General features: G+C 39.3%; 1 protein-coding gene across 1 annotated transcript; it reads left to right on the top strand.

Moving 5' to 3' along the window:
• The first annotated feature begins 2,087 nt into the window (after positions 1–2,087).
• LOC104423547 (chorismate synthase, chloroplastic-like) lies at positions 2,088–13,565 on the top strand. The gene is made up of 13 exons (XM_039302815.1): positions 2,088–2,217; positions 5,761–5,911; positions 6,103–6,179; positions 6,287–6,345; positions 6,652–6,735; positions 6,838–6,930; positions 9,928–10,008; positions 10,824–10,956; positions 11,153–11,254; positions 11,395–11,486; positions 11,632–11,697; positions 12,863–12,947; positions 13,126–13,565. Exons 1-13 carry the CDS (start codon positions 2,088–2,090, stop codon positions 13,281–13,283), a joined length of 1,311 nt encoding a protein of 436 aa, XP_039158749.1. The 3' UTR covers positions 13,284–13,565.
• Positions 13,566–13,830: the final 265 nt, after the last annotated feature.

The following is a 13,830-nucleotide window of genomic DNA, read 5'->3' as shown; positions in this document are numbered from 1 at the left end:
ATAGCTAGTATAATCACCTAGAGGGGGTGAATAGGTGCACAAACAAATTTTCGAGATACGGAAGCGATTTTAGGCAATCGATAGAAAGGAAAATACGATCAAGGTAAAGTAAAGGATAGGGAAGAGAGAAATGAACACAAGATTTATAGTGGTTCGGCTTATTCCAAGCCTACGTCCACTCTTCCGCACTGACAGCCCACCGGCTGGATTTCACTATGAACAAAAGAGAAGTTACAGCACTTTTCCTTGATTCCACAAAGTGTAGATGTTCTACCACACTTCCTCAAGGTTTCTCACGAATATAGACTCTCTTTTGTTTACACAATTATGCTCAACAAATGAATTGACTAGAAACAAGGAGCTTCAGACTTTGGAATTCTTCTCTCGTACACCTTCTCGAACGACTAAAACGTCTTCCTTATATACTCCTTCATGCCATCATACTCGTTGGCACTTACCAAAGGAATTCCTCCAATCTACCCGTTAGATGGAATCAATTAGGAAGATCATTCGAGCTATTGAAGGAACATGTCGATAGCCCATCAATCATGTTCACCCATACAATCAGGATCTCGGTTTCCATAAGTAGAACCTTCCAAGTAAACTTTGTCAATCATCGGATCCTTAATATTCGAATCAATTGTGATCAAATAAAGAATTCTGTTATGTCACATCCAGCCAAGAGATCTTCTCCGTCGATAAGGTCACATCCTTAATGAAACATCCAGCCTGGATAGCCTTTCTTCAAATTAGAGATGCCAATGAGGATAGACTTTGAGTCTTGAGTCGGCTGTCCGGAGGTCTTCGAGACTTTAAATAGTAGAGTCTGCAATCCTTCAGACTAGACTGATGGAAACGTTTTGTCAACTTCAAAACACTTCAAGAGGAATTTCTCCAACACTATCAACAGTAAGTAAATAAGAGCAAAGAGACAAAAAATAATGCACAGGAACTTATAGTGATTCGGCTTGGTGTAAGCTTATGTCCACTCTTTTAGACGAATAGCCTCAAGCTGAATTCTACTTGTCAATAGTTGAGAAGTTACAGTACGAGGTGCTGCTTATATTCAAGCACTTCTCCTCAAAGCTGGTGCAATTTATATCCAAACAGATAGTCCGCACTATCATACACCTAAGCACAAACTTTCACATTGCCAACACTTCTTGAATATTATAATATTAAAGCTCACAAAAGATAATCCAAAAGGATATAAAGTCTCTTGAGATTTACAATTATGAACTCTTGATCTATCTCTCTCTTCAGCGCCTTGATCTTCTATTATACTCCTCAACATCCGAACTTCCCTTGGACAATCTTTAAGAGGATCAATCTCCAAACTAGCCATTGGACAAGTTGTTGCAAAGATTTGGGTAGCCATTGAATTCAATAAATCAGAATTCACATAAATTTAGTCACCCATACAATCAAACCTTTCTTTCCAAAATATGGGAGTGCTTCAGTTATGGTCATTATCTTACATTCAAGACGATTGTCAATCAATCAAGATATTTGGCATGATTGTATATTTCGTATAAATTATCTTTAAGATGGATAGTCAATCTGGATCTTCTAAATTAGTTATCCAGACCATATCACAAGCTGTCAAGGGATATAATAATTTTGAAGTTCGTGATAAGAATTGTCATTGCAAATTGTATAAGTGTTATGCTCATATTCACAGTCATCACTAATATCCAGCTTTCCAGTACATTGTTGATATCCACTTAGTATGTTGTCTATACCATGTAATATTCTACTTAGATCTACATAGTACGCTGCTTAAATTCAAGCAAAAGATATATCATTCTAGGGGTGGAGAGTGTGAAGGCCCAAGTGATGGTGCGCGGGGAAGAGAGATGGCGGTGCGTCCACGCCTCAGTCCCTGGACGTGCGCAAGGAAGGAGTCTCTCTCTTGTCTCACATCGCCTAGGGAGGGAGTCATGGGCTATCTTATAAGGCTTGGGTCCCTCTAACTGTACATACGCGTTTTTTTTTTTGTAGTATGGACTGCCCCGAGAGGAACAAAATCGTGAGAACTTAATGTCCAAAGCGGACAATATATACAGTAGAGACCTAGGATGTTACAAATGGCATATAGTCTGCCGTGTGCCGCAGCTCCATTGTCTTCCTCCTCCTGCTTCAGTTCGCTGCCGAGAGAGCTTCGCGGTTCTTCGCCGTCACTGTCCTCGATCCGCAAATGGACGTCCCAGAATCTGCGTGAGCACTCTAAACTCGTGTCTTTTGTTTGTGAGTGTGTGTTCTTATTCATGGGGTTACCATTTTTTATATGCTTTCGTACTTTGAGTTTGGGTAAGATAGATAGATCTCGAAACTTTGCTCGTCATGAAAACGAGAAAGAATGGATTAAGAGCACTTCGTCGTCTTCTCTCCGGTCTCTTGGCTAGGAGCACGAAACAAGCAACAAAAAAGGAACAACAAATGATATGATAACGTGAGTCCATTAGCTAGGTCCAGTCCCAAATCAGCCCCAAATTTCATTTTATCAAAAAACAATCACCTACTTTTAATCTATTCTCAAATCTAACCATTGGTCCAGTCTTAATTTAACATGATATTTCCATATTGATAATAAAATACACATTAACAAGGCAACATGAAAAATTATCTTCAAAATAAAACCGTTATAGGATATAAAAATTATGAATGACTAGCTGCGACTTTTGGATAAGGGGCTAAAGTGGGGCAAATTTAGGACTAGATTTGGAATTGGATCTAAAGTTTGGGATTTTTTCTGAGATAAAAAATGATTTATGGTAGATTTTGGACAAAATCTAAAGTTCGAGATGGATTTTTCTAAGACAAAAAAGGTTAAGGGCAGATTTGACTAAACCAAAAGTTTGAGGTTTTCTTTAGACATTTTTTTTTTTTTGGAAGAACTAAGATTAGACCTAAAGTTTGGGGTTTTTTACAAAATTAGCCCAATGTTCTATGCAATGAAGTTGAAATATCTGTAAAAGCACTCTAGTTAGCAACAGTTTAGGAAAATCGGTCTTATTATCAAATTCTACGTTGATTGCCTCAAATGTAAGTCGGGCCAATCCTAAAATTCTAGATGGGTTTATATATAGTGTTCCAAGTACATTCCAATCAAGTATGCAGGAACTCAAGCCCTACCTGAATCCTCATTATTACTGTGCTTTTTTCTTTATAAGAAGAAATATAACGATTAACTAAATAACCCAGCGTATTCTAGGAGGATAATGGCATTTAATCGCTAAAAGCAGCTGCCATCTCTAGCTTGAAAGCTTAAGTAGAAATGTAGCTTCCGCGAAAACAGATGCGGCTAGTACAACACTGCATTAAGTGAGTGTCAGGGGAGCTAGCTTCGGTAGATAGCTTAATATAGAAGTTTTAGATTCTACCCCTAACATATTAACGTCTTTGGCATGAAGAATTGCACTAAGTAGGAAAAGAAAAGTACAATAAGGTCACAAAACGATTATATGATACTAAGTTTGGCATGAAAACTTTTACGAACAAATTACTTTGGTTCCATAACCTTTTAAACCGTTCATTCAAGAAACTCCGATGACTTAATTCGTTGAAAAATCCAACGTCTTTTTAACAATAAATTATTTATCATAAGCCATTTAAATTAGCAATTAATACTATTTTGAAGTCAAAGCGGTCATTCGCAAATTTTTGGCACTCAACTTTTTAAACTTGCAGGCCTTGCAATTTATGTACTAAATAACGTTATTGAGGCACACTACCTCTTGTCCTTGAAAGCACTAGCGTCGACCTTCCCCGATTGTCAAACCAAGCCTCGAGGTCGGACGACTCGTGTGAGCGGACGTTCTATTGGCAATGAGAGACGCAGGTAGCTTGGCTCTCAGGCAGTTTGACTAGAGCCACCTATCGGTTCTACGCATAGAAGGCGTGATAGCATTAGGAAAGCAATCGGGGCGGTTCGTGGGATGTACATTTGAAGAGAAAGATGACGAAGCCACGGCCATGAGCGGCTTCAGAGGAGTAGCAGATAAGGGCCAGACATGAGAACAATGCAATTCTAAGTAGAGAGATGAGCAACGATGCTTTAATCTAATCCGAAATCAACGAGAATTGCATGGAGATGCTTATCGCTCTTTGGAGTGTAATGAGAAGAAGAGTCATTATATAGAATTAGCACATTCGAATAAGACTTCGTGCACTATTGTTTGATCTCGAAACACCGCAAGATTAAAGAAGAAGCAAATTTGAAATTGAGAAAGGGAACTGATAAAAATTCTACTCTAGCCTTATTTTTCTTTTTCTTTTTTAAGAGGAAAACAAATAAAATATTTTGCAGCTTTTTCTTTTCACGAAAGGGAGAGTTCAAAAACAAATAAAATATTTTATTTGAATTGAGTTATCAAAAAAAATATTAATAAAATATTATATTTGAATTGAACTGTGAGAGAGAGAGAGAGAGAGAGAGAGAGAGATTTTGTCATTTTACTAATTGGTACAAAAAGAACGGTGGAAACGGAAGATTTGCTTTCTGATTTTTGGCTTTTAGTTCATTTTGTCATTTTGTAAATTTTAAAAAGTTTTGTGTCAATTCTTGATAAACTCTCACTTCAATTAAAGTCAATCATTTAAGTGATTTGATGAGTCATGTCGAATATGTTTAATATATTATATTTTTTGATGAGTTAAACCATTGGGGTTACCTAAATGAATAATTTAAAAAAAAAAAAATTGGCGACAAAGAAATCATTATAAAATTTTGACGATAAACTTGACGTCGCATAAATAATTTTGCAGCTTTTATTGTCCTTACCTCAATAAAATAAAAAAAAAAAAAAATAAATAAATAAAAAAGGCACATGCATAATATCACCAGTGGCCAATGCACACCAAACGCTATAAACACTTTTTTTTTTGTTATAATTATTCATAATTTTTTTTATCGATTCTATTATATTTATATTATAACTTAGGGCGTGGAAGTCGAAACTCACTCCCGAAATTAATTTTTTGCAGATTCGAACCCCCACCTCCTTTTTTTGTTATAATTTTTCATAATTATTCACTTCTACTAAAATTAGACCTCACTTTTTGTCCTCCCAAATTTACCCTTAAATAATACTAACGACTCTAATATGACTTTTCGTTTGCCTGAGTAGTAATTGTTTTAGCAGGTGCGCTGATACGGCGTAGTAGCTTCACCTTCTTCTCTGTAGAGTCCGTATAGGTTGCTAGCAAGGTGGGGGCTTCATTTGTCCCGTCTTTTCCTCTTTTGGGACTGCTTACTACCCATGCTTGCCTTTACAAGCAATGCCCAAAAATGAACTTCAAATGTCGTCATCAAGATCAGCCGTTTAGATTTTCCTCACCATCCCCCAACTGAAGTACAAGGTACCTGGTTGATTCATGTCGGCTCATTCGATGTGGTTTGTGGAACAAAAAACCTGTGTTCTTCGGCATAATCTTGCATAGAAGTTCGCAATTGATAAGAAGTGCTTGAGTAATGAACTAATGCATACAGGCTTGGGTCAAGAAGCAAGATATTTGACACCGGCATATGTACTCTGCGCATATGGGCGCATTGTTTACTCACGTATGAGATTCGATAAGCTCACTTTCATTGCTCAAGATTCGTCCTTGAATTAAATAGACTGCATTCGATGTTCTTGATCTATAGGAAATGTTGCGGAGCTTCTGAATAGATGCGCACGTACTCAATCTGAAATTGATTTTCATTCATGTGGCGATACTTGCCATTCAGGAATTGGCCTGATGAATGCTTTGTCGCAGAGGTACAAGCGACTGGGAATACCTTTGGGACTTTCTTCCGTGTCACCACATTCGGCGAGTCTCACGGGGGTGGTGTTGGTTGTGTTGTCGATGGGTGTCCCCCTAGAATGCGGCTTTCGGAAGCAGACATCCAGGCCGAACTGGACAGAAGGTTCTTGCCCCTTTAATAGCTGGCTGTGTCCTGATCATTTATATTGATCAAATTGTTTCGAATTGTATTCTTATCTACATAAGATAATCTTTTCACATTGTTCCATAATTAGTGAAAATGCATGGTTCAGTTACTTTTATCAGTGCCTAAAAGAATCCCTAACCTTTGACTGTCCACTTACCTGTATACAGGAGACCGGGTCAGAGCCGAATGACTAGCACAAGAAAGGAGACCGATACATGTAAAATATACTCAGGAGTCTCTGAAGGTTCGGTTCTCCTGATCCTCTTAATGCTGTTTTTTCATTTCCTTCCTGCTTGAAATTCGCCACTTGTTGTCTTTTTCAAATTAAGGTAACGTTCTATCTTAGTACAGGGTTGACTACTGGGACACCGATCATGATATCTGTTCCTAATACTGATCAGAAAGCACATGTAAGTATCTCCTTGGGAACTGTTGAACAGAATTGATGACAAAACACGACCTCAGAAACGACAGTTTTTGTGTCTATTTGATCAGTCTTGTTAAATTAGATAGGGGTAAATTTTATGCTATCACATCGTGAAGCTAGGATATGTTTGGACAGATATAATTAGCGTCCAGAGGAGGTTGAAACTGCGCTGTTGGGTCAGCTGTATTAAATATGTCGAAACAGTCTTCTGAGAATCCCTCCATGGAGTTGTTGTTTCCTTATTGTCCACAGTGGTTTGAAACAAGTGCTTCCGGATTGGAATTTGCAGGACTACAACGAATTGTCGTTAGCTTACAGACCTTCTCATGCCGATGCGACTTACGATATGAAGTACGGTGTCCGAGCAATAGGGGTAATTTTGTGCCACTGCCATAGCAGATGCTTGAAAATGCTTGGATTTTATGAGGACAGAAGATTCTGACCAAGTTTCTATTAAACTCATTATCAACTTTAGGGTGGTGGTAGATCTTCAGCAAGAGAAACCATCGGTCAAGTTGCATCTGGAGCTATTGCTAAGAAACTTCTGAAAGAATTTTGGAGGACTGAGGTACCGTAATCTTTTAAGCTGGATTTGAACTTCTGGTGTCAAGTCTTGCATTTATGTACCACTTGTTGATCTTTTATTTATGTTCTGGCTTGACATATTTGTTTTCATTCATGATCTGTTGTCCATCTGAGTAAAGAGAACCTTCATCAGAGGAAGACGCTACTTGCTTAGACTATCTCTAGCTCGGGAAACAGAACAAAACCATTGAAGAGATGGAGGGCGAGGAGGGAAAGTGGGAAAAATTAGCAAACGAGGAAGTTAAGGATAAGAAAGATATCGGCCAGACAGAGGTTGGAAGGAGAAGTAAAATCGTGAGTGAAAACAAGGGTAATTTATGTACGGAAAAACTGTAACAAGGGCTTTGATACCAATTGACGCAGCTGGCGAAGGAAAAGATGGCAAAAAAAAAGAAGAAGGCTGAATTAGAGTTGAATTATAGCTGAAATAGAGAAAAGATATTTGAAGGTTTATAAAAGGACCAATGATATTTATTAAGGGATAATGACACAAATAGTTTTTGAACTTTAGGTTTATGTGCAATGTGGTCTATGAACTTTTAATTCATTCAATGTGGTCCTTAAACTTTAACCTAATATGCAGTATGATCTATAAACTTTTAGTAAGTATTCAAATTATTCTCAGAACTATATCAAAATGTCCAATGTTATTATTCAATTAATTTAAATTCGGAAACAACATTAAACATTTTTATATAATATAAGGAGTAGTTTGAATTTTCATCAAAAGTTCAAGGATAATATTAAACAAATTAAAATTTCAAGTGCCACATTGCATATTGAATCAAAGTTTAATAACCATTTATGTCATTTTTCTTTTACTGAATGAAGAAAAATTAACGACAAAAAAGACTTAGAAAGATCTCTATATTATGTTGGCCTCAATTGCCTCTTCCATGACCTCTTCCACGTTCAACCATCGTAATTAAACGAGGTCCCTAATCGGCTAATCGCAAGTTAGGACCTCTTTTCTCTTTGATGCCAAATTGATGCAACACGAACTGTGACAAGGGCTTCGATCGGAGGAGTGAAAGACAGCAAAAAGAAAAAAAAATGGTTATAATAGAGTTGAATTTTAACTTTAATAAAGAAAAGATATTCTAGGGTTTATGCAAAACCGATGATGTCAATTGAATGAAAAAAAAAAAATATATATATATATATATATATAAGTGAAAAATACCTATTATTACTACGGTTACAAAAATAAGATAGTCTCAGCTCTTGATCTAATATAACGACTTCTAATCTCAAATATTGGAGCTCATATAGTCACGTGACTGGCACATGACTGTTAATTAACCTCTTAACATAGATAGACTACACAAAATAGAAGACATTTAGGCCCATTTGTTTCGTAGAAAATGTTTTCCAAAAATTTATATTCCGGAAAAATGATAATATTTTTCAATGTTTGGCTAAAACCCAAAAATGAGTTGGAAAATATTTTTCACTAAATAGTAAGAAAAAACTAATTTGATTTTCTTAAATAGAGATACATTATTGTGGCGCTAGTAACTTGCACATAAACAAACAATGAGCAAGGGGCAAACACTAGGGTCTCAAGTCTGGCCTCGAAAGACCCCAATCCAGGCACTAGGGAACAAGGCACAAGTCTCGATCATGGCCTTGATGAACCTAAGCGTGGGTGTCAGGGACCCAAGCTCAGGCACCAAAGTCCTAGGCCCTGCCTCGATGGACCAAGGCATAGTCGTCAAGATCTCAAGCCTAGCATTGATTGACCCGGGTGGGCATGTGCATGTTGGACCCAGCCTTGATGAACCAAGGACCTAGGCATATCTGTCGAGAACCCAGGCCCAAGCCTCAATGGACATGAGCATGGGAAACGGGGACCCAAGCCTAGCCTCGATAAACCTAGGCCTAGGCACCAAGGTCTCAGGCGTTGCCTTAATGGGCACGGGCTCAGGCGTCATGGACCTAAGCGCTAGCATTGAGGTAATGGTCTCAGCCTCGATGGGACCAATCCAGGGCAGGATGTCTATGTCCTTGGCACTATGGACCCAAGCTTGGCCTCAATGTACTTGAGCTTGGGTTTTAGAGAGGGCAAGAGCATAAGGGCTCGGGCTTAGCTTCTGTGGACCCAAGCTAGGGTGCCAAGGAGTCAAGCAATGGTACTGGAATCCTAGGCTTACTTGTGGGCCCAAACTCTTTGGACTCAGGCTTGGCCTCAATGGACCCCAGTGGACCCAACCCTACCCAGAGCCACTATCAAGGGCTTAGGAACTAGTGTTAGGGTTTCCGTGCCCAAACATAGAACTTTTAATTCAAACATAGATATCTAGTCCTATTTTGAAAAATGATTTCCGATTTTTCAAAGAGAAAATTGTTTTCTTGAATTTGAGCATAAATTTTCCATTGACTAGGAAAATCTTTTCCTATAACTCATTTTCCCACTAAAATATGAGGAAGATATATTCCCAGAAAATGAGTTTTACGAAACAAACAGAGCCTTAGATATAGAAAAAACCTAGAACCATTGCTTCTCGAGCGGTGACTATTTAACAAAGAATTGATCCTTGATTAAGAAAGGGAATTGTCAAGTCGAGCACTGCAAGGCTCAAACTAAACCGAGCGTGAGAAAACACGAAACCTGAATATGAGTGAGTGAGCAGGAGCTGGCTCGAGTAGCCTATGAGTAGCTTGACTCGCTACACTACATCAACACGCGACATTTCTAATGGTTGCATGCGTTTCTATATTTTCTTTGGGTATCCAGCTTAATGCATTCGACTCCCTCACCACATCGCTATGCTATACTTGTCGATGGAGAGAGCTTGCCTTGTGGTTGTGGGTCTCATCTTTAATGCATAGGAGTTTGTAACTTCTAATGGATGTCTCTCGTGTTTGGAGGGCAAATTCTGCAAAGCTTAACTCAATGTTCCGCCTGCCTACGCTCATTCGTGCGTGCTTGCACACGTTTTAGAGCGCACCCTCATGTTAATTTCTCTGTTGCCTGTAGGTTCTTGCTTATGTCTCTCAAGCCCATGAGGTAGTACTTCCAGAACATTTGGTAGATCAAGAATCTGTGACGCTTGAGCAGGTACATCTGTCATGGAATTCTGTATATTCTCCATCGAATTCATTTCAATGGCCTGGGTATCTTGTGTTTCCAACGTGGAGTGTCTGAATTATCACGTCTTTTAGTAGGAGAGTATAGTTACAAAGCTACAACCGCAATGGTATGCTGAAACACTATTCCCCCCTAGAAACAGCGTGCGGCGTTTTCACGGGTTGGAGGATTCATCTGAATGCAGCTTAGGACAAAGCATGAGTCATGATACTTGTCCCCTTTGAATTGGCTCTCATTCTCTGAATTGCTTCTAAGAATATGTTGCCATTGAGGAAGCTAGGGAGATTTCACATAGTTCTTTGTAACACTGCTACACAAATGAGCTATTACCGTTGGTGAAACACGTCATCAACGTTGATAGTAGTCCGTCTGTTGAAATTTGGCAGGTTTGAGAGGGTTGGAACTAGCACATGTTATCCTCTCCAATCCATTCACAATTACTATAAGAAGAACAGAAGAGACAGCTTGATAGCTGATGGGTTTAATACAAATAATCTGTATTGTTAAAGATGTATTTAGGATCACGGTTTAGGATTAGGTTAATTGTAGCGTCACCTTACTTGTAAATTGTAATCGTCTAATCCTAACCCGTAATCCTACATATAAAATGCTTCTGGGGACACTACACCAAATGTACTGATTTTGCTTCAAAGGTCAAACAAGTTTTCGTCCTATCGCATGTGCTTCTCTTAACTTCGTGACGAGATGAGACCTACAACATCCTCTCGTAATCTGCGATACTTCTTTGCTCTTGACCATATTCCTGACGTTTCATGTATGGACAGATAGAGAGCAACATTGTCAGGTGTCCAGATGCTGACTATGCAGACAAGATGATTGCTGCAATCGACGCCGCCAGGATCACAGGGGATTCTGTTGGCGGTGTTGTCTCATGCCTAGTGAGGAACGCTCCACGTGGTTAGAACTTTTTCCCTGACTTCCTCGAGAACTCTAATATGGTCTAGTTTATCTATTGCTTTGGTAAAGAAAATGCGGGGTCATACCTTTGCCTTCCACTTTTTGATCGTCTTCATTATTCTGACTTGTCATATTTATGAGGTAGTTCTTGATGTACGTGATCTAAGCCTCGGTAAGATGGATTTTCTTGTTCAAGGGCTTGGTTCACCAGTTTTCGACAAACTCTCAGCCTTGTTTGCAGGAGCTCTCTTATCTATACCCGCCACGATGGGATTCGAGTTTGGTAGCGGTTTTGCTGGTATGGAAACTCATATGTAGCAGACCGCGACTTTTATTTCTTTGGATGAGTAGAAAGAACGAATGAATTCCTTGTGTATTGCCACGACTCTTCGTAAAGAATTAAACATCTTCGTTCTGATCTGTAAACAACCCTATCAGGTACACGTTTGACAGGAAGCCAACACAATGACGAGTTCTACTTGGACCGCGGAAGAATCAGGACGAGAACAAACCGCTCGGGTGGCATTCAGGTATGATCTTGAAAGAGTAATCAGTGTCCATGACAGTTAATTGGCACGAAAAGTGTTTTCCTTCCTTGGATTAGAACTAGAAAGTGACAAGTCTTTTTTAGTTCTAAGCACATCTTCGTTTGATCTTGTGTCTCTGGTTTATCAGGGTGGAATTTCCAATGGGGAAATCATAAACATGAGAGTAGCTTTCAAGCCAACGCCGACTATCGGGGTAATCTCTCTCTCTCTCTAGCATGCAAAACACACACTGAGTTTGTGGCTCAAGTTCTAGCCAAATCCGAGTTGGATCGAAGCCTTGAGACTAAAATAAGGTAAGATACATGTTAAAAGGTATCGTGGGGAGCCATCGGAGAGGACCGGCTGCCCAGGCTGCCAGTTTAAATGACTTAGCAGCTAATTTGCTACTGGTGGCCAGGCTGCCAGCCCTGCACGGCCGGTTTCCCAACCAGGCCCTCTGGACGCTGGCTCGCTTGCCCGGATTATACAGTCACCTCTGTACATGTCCCAGGTGCCTGGCCCTAGTTGGGTAGTCGCCCAAATGACACGCTGACTCTTGAAAATACAAGTTTTATATTAGGGTTCGTTCGTTTCACGGAAATTGAATCATTTCCAAAAAAGATTTTCTCATAAGTCATTTTCTAGGAAAATGACAATATTTTCTGGTATTCAGCTAAAACTTGAAAAAGTTTTGGAAAATATTTTCCGGTGTTTGGTAGGGAAAATATTTTCCGCTCACCAGATTGGCGAGCGCGAGCGTCAAGCTTGAGGCTCGCTAGATTAATGAGCACGAGTTTGAGATCGATGAGCTTGAGGTTCATCTGGTCCAACAACTAGCCAAGAAAGAAGAATATGGAAAATAAAGAAAAGAAAAAAAAAAAGAAGAAGAAGAAAGAGGAGGAGGAAGTAAGGATTTATAGAAATGTGAGATAAGAGAGGTCAAGTGAGAAAAATGTTTTCCACTTTTTAAAAGTGGAAAATATTTTCCCCACTTTATAAAACTTTTTTCCTTTGATGGAAAACATTTTCCCCAGGAATTTATTTTCCGGGAAACAAACGCCAGAAAATTCAGAAATCATTTTCTCGGAAATTATTTTCCACAAAATGAACGAAGCCTTAGTTCTTGACATATTTGGAGTAAAACAGGAAAGCTTTATAACACTCAAATCAAACTAGGTGTTCTGTATCATTCCTTGTTGATTTCTCTAGTAATTTCTTTGTCTCGCATTAGATTTAATTGCAAAATCAGGTAAATGCCATGTTATTTCAAAACAACGCTTCGTCATATTTATGCAGACTTGTACTTGAACCTGTGAAGTTGATCACAGGATTGCCCGTAGATGTTGCGAAGTTAATTCAGATTTGATACACTTCTGCAGAAGAAGCAGCACACAGTGACTAGAGATAAGAGGGAAACTGAGCTAACCACCCACATTCGGTTCGATCCGTGTGTCGCTCCTCGAGGTAAGTATACATAAGCGAGACAATGATTCATTTTCCAGTTTTCTTTTCCACGCACAAGCATCATATCTTCAATGCAGCAAAATGGTAAAAGTTAGAAATGAGTGCTTTTCTGTGCAATATAGCACGAAAAGAATAGTGATCGAAACATAACAGGGACACGCTTGGCTGGTTCATGCAGCGGTTCCAATCGTAGAGGCCATGGTGGCTCTGGTGTTTGTGGATCAATTGATGTCGCAGTATGCGCAATGTTATCTCCTTCCTATCAATCCCCAACTACAGGACCCGATTCAGCCGCCGCAAACTTGGAAAAACGGCAAAGTGACGCAACAGTCGTAACACCTTCATGGCTCCACGCAGGCACGAAGGGAAGTTCAATAAAGCCTGGTAGTACGAAAATCGAACCAGCTCGAGATTTTCGGTTCGGGCTTCAGACCGATTCGACTTTGGCTAATATGCTGGCTATGCTTTCGAGCTTCATGCTGAAAGGGCCCACAAGTACTCTCTGCCTTGGTCATGGCTCCACAGCCATGTCTTTCCTTTTCATGGATGAGATTTCTATTTCAGGGAATAACAAATTAGTGTACAAATGTTCCTGTTCCTCAGGCAATAATATTTCTGTCCCAGCGATGATGTTGTAACAACTTTGCAACGTAACAGTTGTTTCTTTTACAAATAAATTCATGGGTTCGACATTCTCGGTACCGGTTGGATGGGGAATCCTCACTAGCCAGGGTTACGGACATAAGAAAAATTCACAATACCTAGATCGAAGAGGGGCCAAGACATGCGACTTGTACCTAAAATTCGACAGATCCTAACACTAAATGAAAATTGCATCCTGATGATTGAATCCTCCATTACTTGTAAACGTAGATGTTTCAAC

Source organism: Eucalyptus grandis, chromosome 10 (genome assembly GCF_016545825.1).
Source record: "Eucalyptus grandis isolate ANBG69807.140 chromosome 10, ASM1654582v1, whole genome shotgun sequence".
NCBI classification, from domain to species: domain Eukaryota; kingdom Viridiplantae; phylum Streptophyta; class Magnoliopsida; order Myrtales; family Myrtaceae; genus Eucalyptus; species Eucalyptus grandis.
The sequence above is the reverse complement of the archived record's forward strand: the minus strand, read 5'-3'. Positions and strand labels throughout refer to the sequence as shown.

Coding starts and splice junctions, on each gene's coding strand:
- LOC104423547 (XM_039302815.1), top strand. CDS start 2,088: ATGGCATATAGTCTGCCGTGTGCCGCAGCTCCATTGTCTTCCTCCTCC. Junction 11,255..11,394: donor GTTTGGTAGCGGTTTTGCTG/GTATGGAAACTC, acceptor CAACCCTATCAG/GTACACGTTTGACAGGAAGC. Junction 11,698..12,862: donor AGCCAACGCCGACTATCGGG/GTAATCTCTCTC, acceptor ACACTTCTGCAG/AAGAAGCAGCACACAGTGAC.